Genomic DNA, 18,529 nt, shown 5'->3' with positions numbered 1-18,529 from the left:
TCGCCCCTCCCCCTCTTTCCCCCCCTCCCCCCTCTTTCTCTTTGCCCCCCTCTCTCTCTTTGCCCCCCCCTCTCTCTCTCTCTTTGCCCCCCTCTCTCCCCCCCTCTCTCCCCCCCTCTCTCCCCCCTCTCTCCCTCTCTTTGCCCCCCTCTCTCCGCCCCCCCCTCTCTTCCTCTTCCCCCTCTCTTCCTTCTCTCCCCCTACCTTGGCAGCTCCCAAGTATTGTAATAGGCAGGAGGGACCGACCATCGTGGTTAATGTTGTTGTTCATTATCCCTCTCTCCTATAACAGCCGACTGTGTATTTACCTCTGATGCTGACGCAGGGCAGTGCCCCAGCTGCTTCCTCCTCAACCACTGTCCTTGTTGAGCGGCGCGGTATATACAGTGTATAGAAACATAGAAAGTGACGGCAGATAAGAACCAGTAGGCCCATCCAGTCTGCCCAACCTCTGAGTACTTTCCTTTAGTACTTGCCCTTATCCTATATCTAGCTTGGCCTTATGCCTATCCCAGGCTTGCTTAAAAGACTTTACTGTATTAACATCTACCACTTCTGCTGGGAGGCTATTCCATGCGTCCACTACCCTTTCCGTAAAGTAATATTTTCTGATGTTACCATTAAACCTTTGCCCCTCTAGTTTATGCTTGTGTCCTCTTGTTGTGGTAGTATTTCTCCTTTTAAATAAACTTTCTTCCTTTACCTTTAAGTATTTAAATGTTTCTATCATATCCCCCCTGTCCCGTCTTTCTTCCAGGCTATATAGGTTAAGATCCTTTAACCTGTCCTGGTAAGGTTTATCTTGTAATCCATAAACCGTTTTAGTAGCCCTTCTCTGAACTTTCTCCAACATTTCTATATCCTTCTGGAGATCCGGTCTCCAGTACTGTACACAATACTCCAAGTGAGGTCTCAGCAGTCCTCCATACAACAGCATGAGCTCTTCCCTCTCCCTATACAACCAAGCATTCTGCTCGCATTACCTGCTGCTCTACTGCATTGCCTGCCTACCTTTAAATCCTCAGAAATAATTACCCCTAAATCCCTTTCCTCACACGTTGAGGTTAGGACAGTACCAAATATTCTATACTCTGCCCTTGGGGTTTTATGCCCCAGGTGCATTACTTTGCATTTATCCACATTAAATGCCAGTTGCCACAGCTCTGACCATTTTTCCAGGTTTCCTAGATCGTTTGCCATTTTGCTTCTTCTTCCAGGAACATCAACCCTGTTGCAAATTTTTGTGTCGTCAGCAAATAAACATCCCTTTCCATCAAGACCATCTGCAATATCACTAATAAAAATATGACCTCATAGCCCATATACTTCATCTTATGGCGGCTGTGGTGGCTCGGCACTGCCTTCCATGCTGTTAGCGGGAGATCGGGCCATGATCATTAATGCAGCATTACATATTATATATACATATATACATAAATCATATTACATATAATTGCATATAATATTACATATTTAGTACAGAACATTGTACACGTTTGTATTGGGTTTGTACACCTGACATCACGATACATTACGTCCAGCTGAATTAAGCTTTATAACACAGAAGCACGCTGCGCTCAGTAGATCGGCCCTTTTTAACCCCTTAATGACAAAGCCCGTACATGTACGGGCTCAAAATGCATTGTGTTCAATGGGTTTAGGGACCGCCCATTGTCCTTAAGGGGTTAAAGGTCTCCAAAGCTCTTTTAACTGGTTTTGGATGTGAACTCCAAATGCCCCTCGGCACAGAGTCTCGCTTAAACATCTCACCTACCCTACAAAACGTTAACACATTAGACTTTATGCATTGTTTTATTGATTAATGGAGAGGGGTTTAGGGGGGTTAAATGGGACCACTTTAGGTTTACTTATACCTTTCACCTTTAACCAGAGAGGTGTGGATTACAAACAGATGTCACAGGAGTCTCTTCCTTATTGTTACAAACTTAACTCGCTCTCTGGGAACTCGCACGGCTCCCGGCCAGGTACTGGAGCGTTCTTTTGTTGGAGTTTTCCTCTGGTAAACGTGACCCCTGACACACGTCACAACATAACACACCGGTCAGCCATTCAATATCATTCTGCCCCTTAGAGCTTCCTTTCTGCCCCGTCGCATCAGAACCCAGCTTGCCCCCCTGGCTCGGCGCGTATCACCCCGCACCGTCCAACGCCGCCGGTGACGTCATCGGGATTGCTGACATTTCACACCGATGTAGAATTATGACAGGAGAAGTCGGGTCCCGAGGTGGTGGCGGCGGTGCTGTAATAAACATTATGTATCTTTCTGACACTGATCAATAATCACGTGGAGTTTAATATTAATCCGGACCGTGCGAAAACTGCCAGCCTCTCAGTCAACTATCTGGTTTTATGATCCACCCCACTTACACGCATGGACCCCACTTACACGCATGGACCCCACTTACACGCATGGACCCCACTTACACGCATGGACCCCACTTACACGTATGTGTAAAACTTCCTTACATTGCATCTAAGCCTCTTGTTACGACCTCTTGTTGTAACATTTCTTTGTTACTTTGTTAAATGTTTCTATCCCGTCCTCTCTCTCTTCTCTCCTCCAAGCTGACGTATTACGATCTCTTACACTTTCCTGATCTGTTCTATCCTGCAAACCGCTCGCTATTTTTGTAGCTCTCCTCTAAGCTCTCCTTCTGGGGACGGGGGTCTCCAGAACTGACCCCAATTCTCTGCGGATCCCTGACCAGCCTCACCTGCTACTCATGCCTCTCGCCATACAACCCAGCGCCCTGGTGGCTTTTTCCAGCGCTGGTAACTGGCCCACTGTTATCATTACCGGATGCAGTAAGGATAACCATATGCTAAACATGATGTATGGTATATATATATACCATATACTATGTATAGTATATACCGTGTGTATATATATATGTATATATAAGGCATTGATATATATGTGTGTGTGTATATGTGTATATATATATATATATATATATATGAACCTCGCATGGTTACATTACCAGCCTATACGTTACTCTTTTCCTTGCAGTTCCAGGATGAGGTGAGGAGAAGGGAGCAGGAGGAGCGGCGGAGGTTTCCCCTGGAGCAGCGTCTGAAGGAGCACATTGTGGGGCAGGAGATGGCCATTGCCACCGTGGCCGCAGGTAGGCCTTCTACCCCTGTGCGTAACCCTTTCAGGGTGTAGCCATTGCAATGCTTTTTTTTTCACACCCTGCCACCTCTCAAGAGTCTCAGCTGTAGGAATCACACTATAGGGCAAAAAGTTACTAAGGGTTGACCCCTGATAGATAGCGGGGCATCTGACAGTGGTTGAGAAAGGTTGAGTTGGCCCTTTAAACTAATCTGGGTGATAGAGATGAGCTTATTGCAGTACCTCTCGCTGCCAGCGTGTGGCGCTGCTGTGCTCTGAAGTTTGGTTACTGCTTAAAACTCTTAAAGATTAAAGATTCTACGGAGCTTCAGAATTTGTGCTCATTGATAAAAAAAAAAAATAATAGTAATTTACAAGATTAAATAAATAAACCGCTCAGCTACTCAGTATGAGGACCCTGAAAGGCGTTATTATACAAACACTGATCGCCGTCTCGGGGCCATTCATACACACCGGAATTCATTCCCACGTTCTAAATTTAGGACCCGTCCTAGCTCAGCGTCTCTGTGTGTCTCTACGGCACTATACGGCCCTCCAGTAATAGCTCACGGGGGCCCCGTGAATACGGAGTGTGGGAACGTGTCTGTAGGTGTATTCACCCCACCAAAACATGGCCTGCAGGTCGCTATTTACAGTACGTTGATGAGTTTGCTGCCGTCATACTCGGCACTGATGTATAAAGCAGTCGCCGTGTGTCTCAGAGATAAGGAAATGCAGCGATAGACATTATTCATGGCTGCTGCGGTTATACACAGCACCCATGTACACGGCAGCCGCGCGTGTAGCATGATGTGTTTCCCGGAGAGCACATCATGCCCGCAGGCAGCAGAACCGGCTAATTGGCGGCTCGTGATGAATGGCGGCGTCTCGTTCTGACACAGGTGGTCTCTGTGAGCGTTACGGCTGCGCTCTCTATGCCGGTCCTGATTGAATTATAGGAAATGTGCCTGGTCCCCCAGCAGCCGCGGGATATCGCTCTCTCTCTCTCGCCTTAGGTCCAGGAGCCATATGTTTATCCCGTGCATGTTTAAATCCCCTCACTGTGTTACCCTCTACCACTTCTGCTGGGAGGCTGTTCCACGTATCTTCTCAGTTAAGAAATAAATAATTGAGCGGATTGATCAAAGAGTTCAGGTTTAGCAGCACCTACAGGGTATGAAGGGGGGTGATATTGTCATTGATTGTAAAAATATAAGGAATAGCAGGATATTATTATTATTATTTCATAGCTCCAGAGTGTCCCGAGGTACGGCGGTGCAGTACTGGGGCGTTTCGGGTTTAGGGGCTCACACCCTTCTCGGCTGTAAATGAATGTGAGTAAGACCCCCGGGAGGCAGGATGCCATCAGTATGTGGGGGGGGGTTCTTCTCCGCCGGTGTCAGGTGACAGGTCGGTGGGAGATGGATTTCCACTTTAATGTTGTGTACATAGTGTCCCGACATATGGACTAACCAAGCGGGCGGCAGACACAACAAGGTGAGCAGATGGCTTCCCGAGACGGCTCGATCGGCCCGAGCTTCCAGCGACGAGAGCATCGCTCCGCGCGACGGGGAGGATTTCATCCATCTGACCTTAAACAACAACAACAAAAAAAGTGCGGAAATCCAAGTTGGCGTTTTAAATTCATTCATCTCCAGAGACCTCGTCGGTCTGGTCTTCAGAGCCTTAAACAGTCACATTGAGACGTTTGGAGACATCGCAGTGAAGCCATCTGAACCTGTCCCCTGTTATAATTATTTATTGTTTTATATAGCGCCTTCATATTCCGCAGCGCTGTACAACGTGTATAGGGGGGGGTAAAAATTAAAATAGATCCTACATTTCTCAGTATTACAGAATATGAATCAGAAGCATACCTTGTGTGTATTTCATGGGGGCCGCACGCAGTAAATGTATATTATTACCCAAAATCACGCAGCAGTCAGCTATTTGTAGTTTTTTTGATAAATGAGTAAAATTGGTTAATGTTACATAGAAACATAGAATCTGCCGGCAGATCGGCCCCCATTCGGCCCCCGTCTAGTCTGTAAAGACTCAAACCTTATCAGTCGTTGGTCTTGTCTTAGATGCAGAAGCCATATGCCTATCCCATGCATATTTAACCTCTAACGCTTCTGCTGAGAGGCTTTTCCACTTATCTACCACCCTTTCGCTAAATTAAACCTTCCTCGCATTGCATCTATACCCCTGACGCTCTGGCTTTAGTTGATGACATATTGAATGCTTGGGGGGGGGGTTCTTATTTTATTTCTAAGCTTTTTATTCATTTTTAATGCATAAAACCAATTACCAATAATCAGAGCTACCAAATCGAGTAGAAGAACTACTTGTGGATTCTTCCGGTTAACCCTATATTGCCTTAACCTTCCTGTAGATTGCAAGCCTGCGAGCCAAGCCCTTGTTACCTAATGTATCGGTTCGTTTTAGTCCGCCAGTTCTAGTCCTGTCAGACCCTTATGTATGGACTGTTAGAAGCGTTGTGGGAATAGTTAGCGCCGTATAAAAGATAATGATATAAATAATGATATAAAATATAAAATAATAATAAAAATATAAAATATACATTTATAATAATATCAAATATAAATGTATAATAAGGATCGTAGGATTGCTTTCCTGCCAGCGATCAGCTGCTTTAACTAACCAAAACTGGTGTGACGAGCTGAGCACGGCAGGGCTGGGGTGATGTACTTCAGCTCTGCAGCTGCAGCATCTCCGAAAGCTAAATCCTGTTTCCCTCACTGGTGAAGAATGGATATTACGGTTCTTACGGATGAATTCTTCGCTGGCTGCAGGGGATTTAAACGTCCCTTTAACATCTTAGCCTTTCACCCGTCCCGTAACAGAAGTTTATGATGAAGATCAGGGCCGAGCGCTCGCCCTCAAATGAATAGATTTGTTAAAAGAACGTTTATTACTCTCACAAATTGGCTGAAACCAGTTCTTCTCCCGTGACAGCCCGATAGCTGCAGCCCGATAGCTGCAGCCCGATAACTGCAGCTCGATAACTGCAGCCCGATAACTGCAGCTCGATAACTGCAGCCTTATTGATTTGTGCAAAACAATACCGAGAATTAATCCAGGCGATAGGAGGCTGGCGGCCCCCTGCGATCGCCCAGTACAGATACACAAAATAAAGCAGTCCTCCCTCCGCCCCAATAGGACATTTATTGTCTTTTTTTTGTCTTTTTAAGTTTTTTTTTGTTTTTAATGTAAACTTTGGTGTAACATAAAGCAATTTTCGACTTCTGCAAAGCATCTGCTGTGAACAGTGCGGGGCCTGATCTGCCTGTCCATCCTGGCCCCATACAGAAAGACGCCAAACCTTCATCAGTTGCCGGCTTCATCTTATATTGAGGAGCCATGCGCCTGTCCCATACATGCTTAAATCCTCTCGCTGTAGTAACCTCTACCGCTTCTACTGGGAGGCTGTTCCACTTATCGAGCACCCTCTCAGTAAAATTTTTTAAAAAATTCAAGAATATAAACATTTAGTGTAGCATTCTGTAGAATTCTGCCATAAAGTCACTTTTAGAAGAACCCTGGACGCCCCCCCCCACCTTCCATTCCAAATGGGTAATTTGTAGGGTAAACACAGCAGATCAAGGTCACTGTGACCTTGGGGCTTCCGTCCTTGCCCTTCGGAATCCTGGAAAAGAGACAAACAGCCGACAGACCCCTTTTCAAATCATCCCTAACAAGAGAATTTTAAAGTGACCCCATCACTCGCCCTCTAGACCCCCCCCCCTCCACCGCTCGCCCTCCTCTCCGCGTCCGTCCCTTTTTTTTTTCCTCCGGTCGCCATGGCAACGGTTGAGTGCACATCCAGGAAAAAGTTTATCTGAGATGGGCTCTGGGCAGCCTTCCATATCCATGCTAACCCGATTAGCCTCCTCTCGGGGCACTGCCAGCTAATCGAATTACTCCCCACTAATGGTCCCGAGGACTCTGAGTGAGAGCAGAGCAGTAAAACATTGTGTATACTTAGTGATAATTATACTTGCTTTTGTGTCATTGATTTATAAGCTTTTTTTTACCCTTCTTCTTTCTTTCCTTTCTCCCTCCATATGTCGCGATCCAAAACTCGACCCCCCCCACCTGCGTGCAGCCATCCGCAGAAAGGAGAACGGCTGGTACGACGAAGAGCATCCCCTGGTCTTCCTCTTCCTCGGCTCCTCTGGGATAGGTGAAGAACTTTAAATTCTTGGTGTTTAGAAAAAAAATTACATTTAGTACATTTTTTTAATTTTTTCTTATCCATTGAAACTGGCCTTTCATGTTTGACGTGTATTCAGTGCGAAAGGTTTTATTTATTAAAATTGTATTTATATATACATATATGTGTATATATATATATATATATATATATATATATATATATATATATATAATTTATAAATATAGTTTAATATATATATCATAAATATCTCTAATTATAAATATATATATATATATATATATAATATCTTGATTTATCAGTATAATTTAAAAAATATATATTTCTTTATTTAAATATTTACGCCTTAATCTTCTGTCTCACCGAGAGATTTTGGATTAACCCTTTTTGTGAGAAAGAGTACAAAAAAAATTATAGAATATACTGATGCTAAAAGAAAAAAAAAAGAAAATTGCATCTTTTAGATGTTTCTTTAAATGAGATTCACTTTAAAAGGAATTATATTGAAATTGTGAATTTAGTCCTGGTTTTTTTTTTTCTCTTAAAATAATTTCTACCAAAAGAGTTAAATAGGGATAAATTTAGGCTGGTATCCTCACCTGGCATGAAGTTTGCCAATTAATTAACTTAATTAGCCTTCTCTAAAGCTGCTGTTCCACCCACTCTGCTGAATTTAACATTTGTGTAACTAAACGCAGCTTTAGAAACAACATTCTTAATACTGATTAATGCCCAAAAATGAATAATTTCATCAAGTCATTTTTTGTCTCAAGTCATTTATTTTTTTGCTAGGAACAGTAAATGGTCACATGACACAAACGCCAACACTGATAGGAGGCGCACATAGAAAAACCAAAGAGTGGAACAGCACCATTACGCCTCTGTTTAAATAAAGAACACATTCTTATTCCCCTAATGACATCATAAAGTGGAGATAAAAATGACACAGAAGGTCACTTCATAAATTGCACTTTATTTAGAAATAATATCGCCCCTCGTGCTCGGAGCTCCATGCGTACACATACGTGACGTACACGTGTAGATCAGATTTCTGCTAGACATGGTATATCCCACGAACCGGTGCCATTAACCCGTCTCCCTGCCCCCTCTTACCAGGTAAAACCGAGCTGGCCAAGCAGACCGCCCGCTACCTGCACAAGGACATCAAAAAGGTAACAGAACCGTAACGCTGGGAGTCACCTGACCTCACATATTCTACAAAGACACCCTTAGCAGATCGGCCCCCGTTCGGCCCTGTCTAGTCTGCCCGTTCTTCCTGCTGTAAAGACTCAAACCTTAATCAGTCGTCGGTCTCGTCTTAGATTCAGGAGCCATATGCCTATCCCATGCATGTGTGTTACCCTCTACCTCTTCTGCTGAGCGGCTGTTCCACTTATCTACTACCCTCTCAGTAAAGTAAAACTTCCTCATGCTACATCTAAAGCTCTGACCCTTTAGTTTTAGAATATAGCCTCTTGTCTTAACGTTTCTGTATTAAAATATACGAATACATGACATGGCTAAGGGTCATGGCTTCATTGAGGCATCTAGAAGAATGCCTCATTTTCTTTATACAATTCAGTATTCCGTCGTGTATTTTAGCGATTGCCCGGGCCTTTTCAGATTGGCTCTCATGTTCGATTCCCGTGCTGGTCGGATTCGTGGTTAATAAGTCAAAAATGTGGCATTGGGCTGAAAATCAGAGTCAAATAAAATATAGTTTATTTATTTTGTTAATTTCAGCCCGTTTTGGCGTTGCCCCTTTATACGCTGATGTTCTCCTTGCTCTGTGTTCTCTATAGGGTTTCATCCGTTTGGACATGTCAGAGTTCCAGGAGAAGCACGAGGTACGCAGAGCCGGACTGCGGCTCCAGATGCTCAGATTTCGGCCCCTTTTCCTTGTGGTTTAACTCATTAAGGGAGAGTTGGCCGAAGAGTGGTAGTTTCTGCTCCCTCACCTCCCTTTACGTTACGAAGGTCTAACATTGACGGTTTTCTATAGCAAGAAGAATGTATCTTTAGAGTATTAAATGGAATATCTTCATCTTGACACCCGATTTACTCCCCTCCGTTAGGTGGCAAAGTTCATCGGATCCCCACCTGGCTACGTTGGCCACGAGGAAGGCGGGCAGTTGACCAAGAAGCTGAAGCAGTGCCCCAACGCGGTGGTCCTCTTTGACGAGGTGGACAAAGCCCACCCGGACGTTCTCACCGTCATGCTTCAGCTGTTCGATGAGGTAAGTGGACGGTCGGAAATTCATCTGTGCCCCGCTCCTCTCTGAGGAGATGTTCCTCAGGAACCACGACTGGTGTGTCTTCTGGAATAGCCCAAAACAACATCTCATTTTTGGAACCGTTCCTTGACCAGCAGAAGACTTTAAGCCTGAATCTGAAATAGTAGCCTGCTCCGGTGTATGCTCCAGTAAAGAAGAATAGCCATTTAGTCTACAAGTAAACACTTAAAGAGTGTACCGAGGGATTATGGGAGTGGTAGTTTATTATCTGCAGGAGACCACCTATAGAGGCTTGGTGTAGGTGAGGCTGGATCGTCATATCTTGTGCTATTTGGAGCAGAATGTTTGTCGAGCAGAATGTTTGTGGGGCAGGCTAACCCTACAGCTCCCCGGTTGTCATTACTCTGCCGGCGCTAGAGACAGCGTGAAGAATATGAGTTTTTCGGTATCGCTCCTTCGAGGCCGCGCAGCCCCGTCTCCCTCCTCCGCCTGCCAATAAAACTTTATACTCGTCCTCTCGCTACACCGCGTCTTCCGTCCTCGCAGCCCCAGGATTAATAAAGTAATCCTTCTTGCATAGATCATCGCGGCAGCCGCCAAATGTGAAATCAATTCCTGGAGCGGGCGCTTAACAGGGCAATAAACGGAAGTCAATCTTCAGCGCCCATGAAGGATTCCTCTCCTATATTTTTACCATCTGTCACCAAGCCAGAAGATACGGCCGAGGGCCACCACTGCACCCATGGTCACCTTGCCCGTAGAAAGAGTCCAGTTTTTTTTATAGCATGAATTATTGCGTGTTGAGTTTGCTGTGTCCCTTTAATGCAGAATATTTAATATTGCACCCATCTATTGACAGGGCCGCCTGACCGACGGGAAGGGAAAGACCATCGAGTGTAAGGACGCCATCTTTATTATGACCTGCAATGCGGGCAGTGACGAGATAGCCGGTTACGCCATCCAGCTCCGGCAGGAGGCCCACGAGATGAACAAGAAGAAGTTGGCCGAAAAGCTTGGTAGGAATCTGGATTTGGGAACACGTCTGTAAATCAGAACATATGGGTGGGACTCTTCTGTGTCCTGCGTAGCTTCTCCGTGTAACATTAATGTAAGCAGGCTGTAAATAGACCAACACAGACCAGGGCAATAGATGTTTTCTCTTCTATTGAGCCAAGATTTCAGTTGGTTGTTCTCTATTTCCCATTGTTGTTACCATGGTAACTCTTTCTGTTGAAGAACGTTAGGAGGTTTAGGTGGCCACGTACTTCTACAAGCCCTTCCACAGACACCGTGGTCCACCTGTTCATGAACAGATTAATCTGTGGGGCTTCAGACACGCCGCCTATTCCTTAATTCTTTTCCTTGTCCGGCGTCCGCGCAGATTGTAATGAATTATACAAATAGGGACCGTTTTGCAATACTTCTAACCCATTTGGCTGCTTATGTTTGCAGAAGACATCCAGATAAGTGAGAAGATAACCATCTCCAAACAGTTCAAGGAGAACGTCATTCGTCCGATCCTGAAGGTATGGACCTCTGACGGGCTGGCTCGTGACTTCATTCAGTGAAGGAATGTTAGCTTTAGAATAGAAGCGTTAGCGTGAAACACGGTAAGGCTGTCCTACCCGTAAGACCGAGGTATAAGGTGTTATACCAGGGGTGAAAATGATTGGCCGCTGGATTCAATAGCAGTTATGTAGGAAGATTCCGGGAGGTTCGGTTGGTGCTGTGATACGACCATTGTTTAAAGCCAGAATAACTTTTAATACATGATCCCTACGCTACCGTCACTTAGCTGTTTTAACATAATTGAAAAAGGGTTTTTTTCAATTAGCCTTTTAAACTTAAACTCGTATCAGCTAACACATCATGCCATTGGAACACAGGAGTGATGGGAGTGATAAAGGGCCATTGGAACACAGGAGTGATGGGAGTGATAAAGGGCCCTTGGAACACAGGAGTGATGGGAGTGATAAAGGGCCATTGGAACACAGGAGTGATGGGAGTGAGAAAGGGACATTGGAACACAGGAGTGATGGGAGTGATAAAGGGCCATTAGAACACAGGAGTGATGGGAGTGAGAAAGGGCCATTAGAACACAGGAGTGATGGGAGTGATAAAGGGCCATTGGAACACAGGAGTGATGGGAGTGATAAAGTGCCATTGGAACACAGGAGTGATGGGAGTGATAAAGTGCCATTGGAACACAGGAGTGATGGGAGTGATAAAGGGCCATTGGAACACAGGAGTGATGGGAGTGATAAAGGGCCATTGGAACACAGGAGTGATGGGAGTGATAAAGGGCCATTGGAACACAAGAGTGATGGGAGTGATAAAGGGCCATTGGAACACAGGAGTGATGGGAGTGATAAAGGGCCATTGGAACACAGGAGTGATGGGAGTGATAAAGGGCCTCTCTATGCCTATGAAGAGATTCCCTTAAAAATCAGCCGTTTCCAGCTATAATTGTCATTTCCAACATTAACCCCGTCTGGATTTCTCATCCATTTCATGCGACGGTCTTCTTCTTGGCTCCAGTAAGTTTCCAGGTCCATGCGGCCGGAGAGCTTCCGAGGTGCTCCCCGCCTGATAACCATGCTGGCTTGGACGGCTCCCAGGCTTCCCCTTCTCCTGACCTAAATCCGATTTCTCCGAGTAATAAAAGTACCTGGAATTAATTCCAGGTTCATCTTGCCGAGGACAGCACTTAATGCACCGGGCATCCTATTAGTGGGCATTTCATAGAAACCAAATTGATTCACTTACCGCTGGGCACGGGCATTCATTTTAATCTGCGGGACGGTATCTCATCGAACCGCGTACTCGGTATTAACCCGTGCTCTATCTGACAGACCCACGCTGGGCATGTGTTTGATCGAGATCTTGGATCCATCCTACCCAGGATTAAAAAATAGCACAGAATTATTTAACATTATTTGCAAGGAAATGACAGAATACACTGCCCAAGGTTGTCATAGAAATAATCTAAATATAAACCAAATATTAATATAAAATATTATAAAATCAATAATCAAAGACGCAGGCTTCTGGAGATGAAGAAATGGGTCAAATGAACCGTATAAATATTATTAGTATAATAAATGGTTGGGTTTCCAAATCAAGTATTTATTTTTTTTAGAAAAAATATTTGGTTTGAAAAGCCTGCCTTTTTGTCCTGGTTTAGCGATACCATTTCGGTTAGGGCTCGCCTCTCGTGGGGCGCCTTGGCTTGGCAGGTGAGCTTACATCCCGTACTAAACCCTCATGGTTATTCAGCAGATGTGGCTGAAGATCCTAAATGGGTTGGAACCGAGAAAAGATTCTATAAAGATGGTATACGGGAAGCTCATGGAGTGCCGTCAATGTCTGGTTGGATTAAAGGTATTGGGGGAACCTTAAGGTCCGCTTTGTACAGCGCCACTGTGTATGTTTTTTAAGTAGCCTCAAATACTAGCATGTACAAGCTCTGCATGGCAGACCCCCCCTTGTATTGATGTGATTTCCCCTCGTTTTCCTTCCTCGCATCTGATACACGAATATATCCTTGATTTAACCCCGTAGCCGCTCATTGTGTGGCACATCCAGCAATTAGATCTAATGCCGGTTGGAGCAAAGGATTCTTGGAAGAGCCGCCGCTCCCTGTGAAGGGGTATGAGGAAATCCAGATCTCCTCTCCGCGTCCGGGTAATTCGGTTTGGAGACATCTGCGGCTGATGTCATCAGCCCCTGGGATCGCTCTCTCGTAGGTTCAAAGCAGGCAGCAGGGTTCTTGATGGAATTACTGGCCTGTGATGAAATTGAACGAGAGGAAGCGAGGGCCGAGGTCTCCTCGTCGGCAGGAGCAAAAGAGGGAGATGAGGAGAAGGTGGCTTCTCCGCCATAAAGCTCTGACCACAAAAGACATCTTTCCGCTCTAGATTTAAAAACCTATTTCGGATCAAAAAATATGGATTTAAAATGTAAAGTTGCTATACGGTCGCTTGACGTTTATTATTTCTTCCTAAATAAATGGCTAAAGGCGTTTAATTTATTTTTTTCTACAATGCCCCCCTCACCTTTAGTTGGCCATCATTCCAGTTTTATCCAACCACAAGTTGCAAAATAAGTCGTAACTGTAATGTTTGATCTCATCCATCCAAAGATCAGGAGGTCCAGGAGATGTCCATTTGCCCAGACATTTCATGTTCTTTATACCTAAACTTGCCCATTCGGCAGGGCCTTCAGCCAGATGTTCCCCCCATACTCTACTTGTTGTTGAGTGGATCTCTGGCTCATTGTCCATGCTCAAATGGTTTTGATATTAGGAAAATAGCCAAAGGTACCTTGACCCAAAGCTCTCACCGTCCAAAGATGTGAAGAAGCTGTCTGATCAGTAGGGATCAGAAACATCCTATAAACTGGTTTTTAACAACGTTCAGGGTTCCATCACTGCTCAATGTTGGCACCCAAGCTGTGCGACCCGGGTACTCTTTGTTCAGGTGGAAACCACATGTGTTTGGTGACCAGGGCTGCCTGCGAAAGGATTGTTCCGGTGTCCTGGTTTACGTTTGAAGTCTCACGATATGGATCCGCACCTACAATGGCTTCTTCTGTTCCCCACACGGCGCGTCTCATCTTCCTGGCTTCTCTCTTGCAGGCTCACTTCCGGAGGGATGAGTTTCTGGGAAGGATCAATGAAATTGTCTATTTCTTGCCCTTCTGCCGGTCAGAGCTGTTCCAACTGGTCACTAAAGAGCTCACCACGTGGGCCAAGAAGGTAAAGTCATTCCCCTTTAATGCTACACCCCACCTTAGCAATAAGGTTATTATGTCAATGAGTAGAAGACCTCGACCCGGGCAACATAAGCAAGGAGGTCCGTGACCGAGCTCTGAACGGCACGTTTTAATATATATTGAGACAATATCCGCACAATATTCTTAATTAAATGATAAGAATGATGCCAGGTGTCGCTGTGTTGTGCATTAAGTTCCAAACATAGAATTTAAGTACAGTTACGAGTTATTTGGGCCATCCATTCTGTCCCGTTTTTCTTTTTTTTTTTTCTCCACACAAATGGCGCTGAGATCTCGGGGCGTCCGTTAATATACCGGTTTATAACGTCGCGCAGTCCCGCGGGCAGCAGAGAGGCTTTTAATGCCTTATAAGCCTCCGTTCGGCTGCGAGGTTAAGGGACGGAGGAGAGATCCCGCAAGGCCTGGTTTCAACTGACCCAAAACTAAGGTTTCCATGGCAACCGGAAAGCCAGGCCCGGATAATGACCGGTCTGCGGCTTGCAGTCAGAGGGCAGCTGGAAGGAATACCCCGAGGCGGGAGCCGTACGGCGGGCACTTACTAAAACCTCTTTATTATCCAAGCGGCGCGTCTCAAAGAATGAGGCTTTTGTGGCTCCCGCTCGGTGCTCCTTAACACAGAATTGCTCCGGAATTGGTTAAAAATGTTCCCCCGTGCTTTATCCCAAGGCCAGAACGTGCCCGTCGGCCCGGCCGCGCACGGGCAGCCAGAACGCGGGAGCCGCCGGTTTTACAGACCATTTCAGAACAGAACGTTACACGGGGCGGCTTCCCTGGACAGAGACAGGTTAATGTAACCGGGGGCCGAAGTTCCGTATCGAGCTTCTTTCTAAATAGATAATCAGAGCCGTGCATTCGACTCGATAACGTAACGTCTCTCACGTCGTATAAAGGACCGCGGTGCCTTTGTGGGGTTAGATGGCATTTTGTTTCAGGTTGGGCTTTTACGGGGAGGGCAGTAAAACTTGGAGCGCGACAAATAAAACGCTCAATAAATCTATTGTGTTATTCCAAAGAGGGAATAATTCTATTACCCCACCCTGTACAAAACTAGGAGGGCATGTTATGGGCCAGCCATTAAAGTGATTTATAACCGCTGGCAACTAGTAGCCCCCAGGAAGGTATACTTCCCGCTAGATTGCAAGCTCTTGGACACAGCGGCTGCAGTGTTTTGTGAGGGGGGGGTTTGCTATTTTGGGCAGGTTCCTGGATGGCTGGACCCCCTCGGAAAGGTTAAGAGTGAAGACAATTATGGGTGAACCCCCGGTGGTCATTACTGAGCGGACGCAGGCGTCTGACTCCAGGGCTGCTGCGCTCGCGGTGACCTCGGGGATATCCGCAGACTCATTAGCAGAGAATAGCCTGTTGTATGAGTCGCACACAGAGGACGGACCCCCGCACAGAGGATGGACCCCCGCACAGCGCGGCCTCCACACAACAAACAGGCAAGCGATTGTCTGCACCTACGCGGCTGCCTTAACCCCCGGCGCACCGGGAGAGAGAAGGGTGTATTTTGCTGGGGTCCTCCCTGGTATTCGTAAGGTTAATGGCTGCTCGCCCAGTTTATCTGCCCCAGAGTAGGGGTTTCTTGGTGGGGAGTAAGCTGCACGGGCGTCTGTTTGCTCTTACAGTCATAGGGATTTATTCACTAAGCAGAGAGCTGCACTTTCATCTTCATCATGAACGACCAACCCCAGTGAGCGTTTTTTTCCCCGAAAAGCTTGGCTGGCCCTGTATAATGCATATGTAAATCAATGGCTGATCTATACATTATACAAGGCCAGAGAAATTAGCCAGGGATGGCCCCTGTTACAATGCATAGTGAACTCTGAGGACACAAAATATTTTTTTCTGATAAATGTATAGTTTTGACAATGTCTCTGTAAGCGTAATGCTTTTTTTAACCCGTTGTTTATTCTGAAGGAAGTGAGTCTTCATTCCGTCCGTCTTTTATCCCCCCCCCCAGGCCAAACAGAGGCACGATATCACCCTGCTTTGGGACCGGGAGGTGATGGATGTCCTGGCAGACGGATACAACGTGCACTACGGAGCCCGCTCCATCAAACACGAGGTGAGCGGAGCGGGGGCTCTCAGATGATTGCCGTGTTCCTTCCGTGTCCGGTCCCAGACCGGTCACCCCACAGGGGGCAAAAAGAACCCTTTTTGATCTAAGTGGACACATAGCGTGCGGTCGCAGGGGCAAAAAGAAGGGAAAAAACAACAGTGACGGGAAAATAATAAGACTAAGAGCCGTCAGACACTGCATGCATCTTCCCGGGTGTGAAAAAATCTATATCCTAAGTATATCATATCAGCCTCGCTCTGTTATCTGAGCCCCAATCTACTAGACAAACCCCCCGACTCCTTATCATACTGCCTGTGGGAAACAATAGAATGGCTCGGTCTTAATCACCCAGCCGGACACACTGACTAATGAAAGTCTATGGAGGAACGGACTTCATTAGCATCGCCATAAAGCATCAGCTCAGTGCGGTGTTTGAGCCAGGAAAGACACCCAAAATATCACATGACTGACAGCAATGGCGGCTCCAGGTCTGCAGATAAAGGAAGTTTATTGGAACAAAATGAGATAAAACCAGGTTTTTTTCACCAACCGAAATTACTATATACAGCACTGTGGGGGAGGGTATATTACTGTATACAGCGCTGGGGGGTTATATTACTGTATACAGCGCTGGGGGTTATGTTACTGTATACAGTGCTGGGGGTTATATTACTGTATACAGCGCTGGGGGTTATATTACTGTATACAGCGCTGGGGGGTTATATTACTGTATACAGCGCTGGGGGGTTATATTACTGTATACAGCGCTGGGGGGGAGGGTATATTACTGTATACAGCGCTGGGGGGTTATATTACTGTATACAGCACTGTGGGGGAGGGTATATTACTGTATACATCGCTGGGGGGTTATATTACTGTATACAGCGCTGGGGTGTGGGGGGGGTATTACTGTATTACTGACCACACTTATTATTCCAAAGAATCTGAATAACTGAATACTCCCTTTAGGGTGATTGTTAGTGTATCAGACATACAATACTATATCGTTTTTAAGACTGCAAAGAGAAAATATCAGATTTTTTTTTTCTGCTTTTAAATAATTTTCTACGATTGGCTGCCGAGCAGTAGGCTGAGTGAATCTAATGCAGTATTGTGGTCTGGCTCAGTACACGCAGGCGATCCTAAGAATGAAGATGTCAGAATCCGTGCCTCTCTGTTTTCTACTCTCCATAGAAGCAGAAATAAAGGCTCGGTTTGACGCGTTTCTTGAAGTGGAGGGTAATGTTTTTTATTTTGTAAATTGTAAAAATATAAAAAAATAGGAAGGTAGGAATTCCCATTTTTATTGTTATTAAATATCACGTATTTGTAATGTGTTGGGAAGGGCATGTCGATGGGCTGTACTGACGATGGCTTGGTCCTCCGGCAGGTGGAGAGGCGCGTTGTTAACCAGTTAGCGGCTGCGTACGAGCAGGACCTGCTGCCTCGGGGATGCACTTTAAGGATCGCCGTGGAGGATTCAGACAGACATCTGCTGAACGAGACAGCGGGACCGGACAGGGAAGAGAGAGACGCCAACAGAAAGGGACCCAGACTGCGCCTAGAGATCGTGGAGCAGGGCAGCAAGAGCCGCAAGCTGGACATTCAGGAGCCGCTGTCTCCGGAGGACATGGCTTTCTGAACCCAAAATAAAAAAAAGACCCCAAAAAAGTTAGTTTTCACTGGGTTTGCCGGGGGCCGCCAGGGCCTGCCCATCCCGGTCTGACAGGTGATCGGGAGGACTGGACGTGAATTCACCGCAAATCCGTCTCCTTAATAGCGGCTTAGTCCGGGGAGCGAATCCGAGGAGTGGACCCCAGGCTCCCGGTGATTGTTAATTTATTGAGGACGCTCGCTTGTAACGTCCGCCTGGAGAAATGGGATGTTATGACAGAGTATAGTGACATCATAACCAGCGCAAGGAAACTGGACCTGAACATACGAGATGGCATCACGGGTTCCAGCCCCTCGTATAACGTTATAAACACCATTTATCGTTTACACGGCACCCATTCCTATATAATTCCTATTTTATTACATGAACGGGTTTGTGATGCTTTTAGTTATTAAGGCCAATAAAGGGTAAATCCTTAAAAATCAGACACAAA

The 18,529-nt window shown here is 45.8% G+C and overlaps 1 protein-coding gene across 1 annotated transcript in view; it reads left to right on the top strand.

Moving 5' to 3' along the window:
- CLPB (caseinolytic mitochondrial matrix peptidase chaperone subunit B) overlaps window positions 1-18,118 on the top strand; it is a 37,488-nt gene extending 19,370 nt beyond the window's left edge. Inside the window, exons 7-16 of the mRNA XM_053456606.1 lie at window positions 3,032-3,146; window positions 7,263-7,340; window positions 8,448-8,503; window positions 9,134-9,178; window positions 9,407-9,568; window positions 10,425-10,581; window positions 11,018-11,091; window positions 14,202-14,321; window positions 16,323-16,427; window positions 17,812-18,118. Coding sequence (XP_053312581.1) covers window positions 3,032-3,146; window positions 7,263-7,340; window positions 8,448-8,503; window positions 9,134-9,178; window positions 9,407-9,568; window positions 10,425-10,581; window positions 11,018-11,091; window positions 14,202-14,321; window positions 16,323-16,427; window positions 17,812-18,063 — 1,164 coding nt within the window. The 3' untranslated portion in view covers window positions 18,064-18,118. The remainder of the gene's footprint in view (window positions 1-3,031; window positions 3,147-7,262; window positions 7,341-8,447; window positions 8,504-9,133; window positions 9,179-9,406; window positions 9,569-10,424; window positions 10,582-11,017; window positions 11,092-14,201; window positions 14,322-16,322; window positions 16,428-17,811) is intronic.
- Window positions 18,119-18,529: the final 411 nt, after the last annotated feature.

Source organism: Spea bombifrons, chromosome 2, assembly GCF_027358695.1.
Source record: "Spea bombifrons isolate aSpeBom1 chromosome 2, aSpeBom1.2.pri, whole genome shotgun sequence".
NCBI lineage: Eukaryota > Metazoa > Chordata > Amphibia > Anura > Pelobatidae > Spea > Spea bombifrons.
Note: the sequence above shows the minus strand (reverse complement) of the source record. Positions and strands in the feature narration are given on the sequence as shown.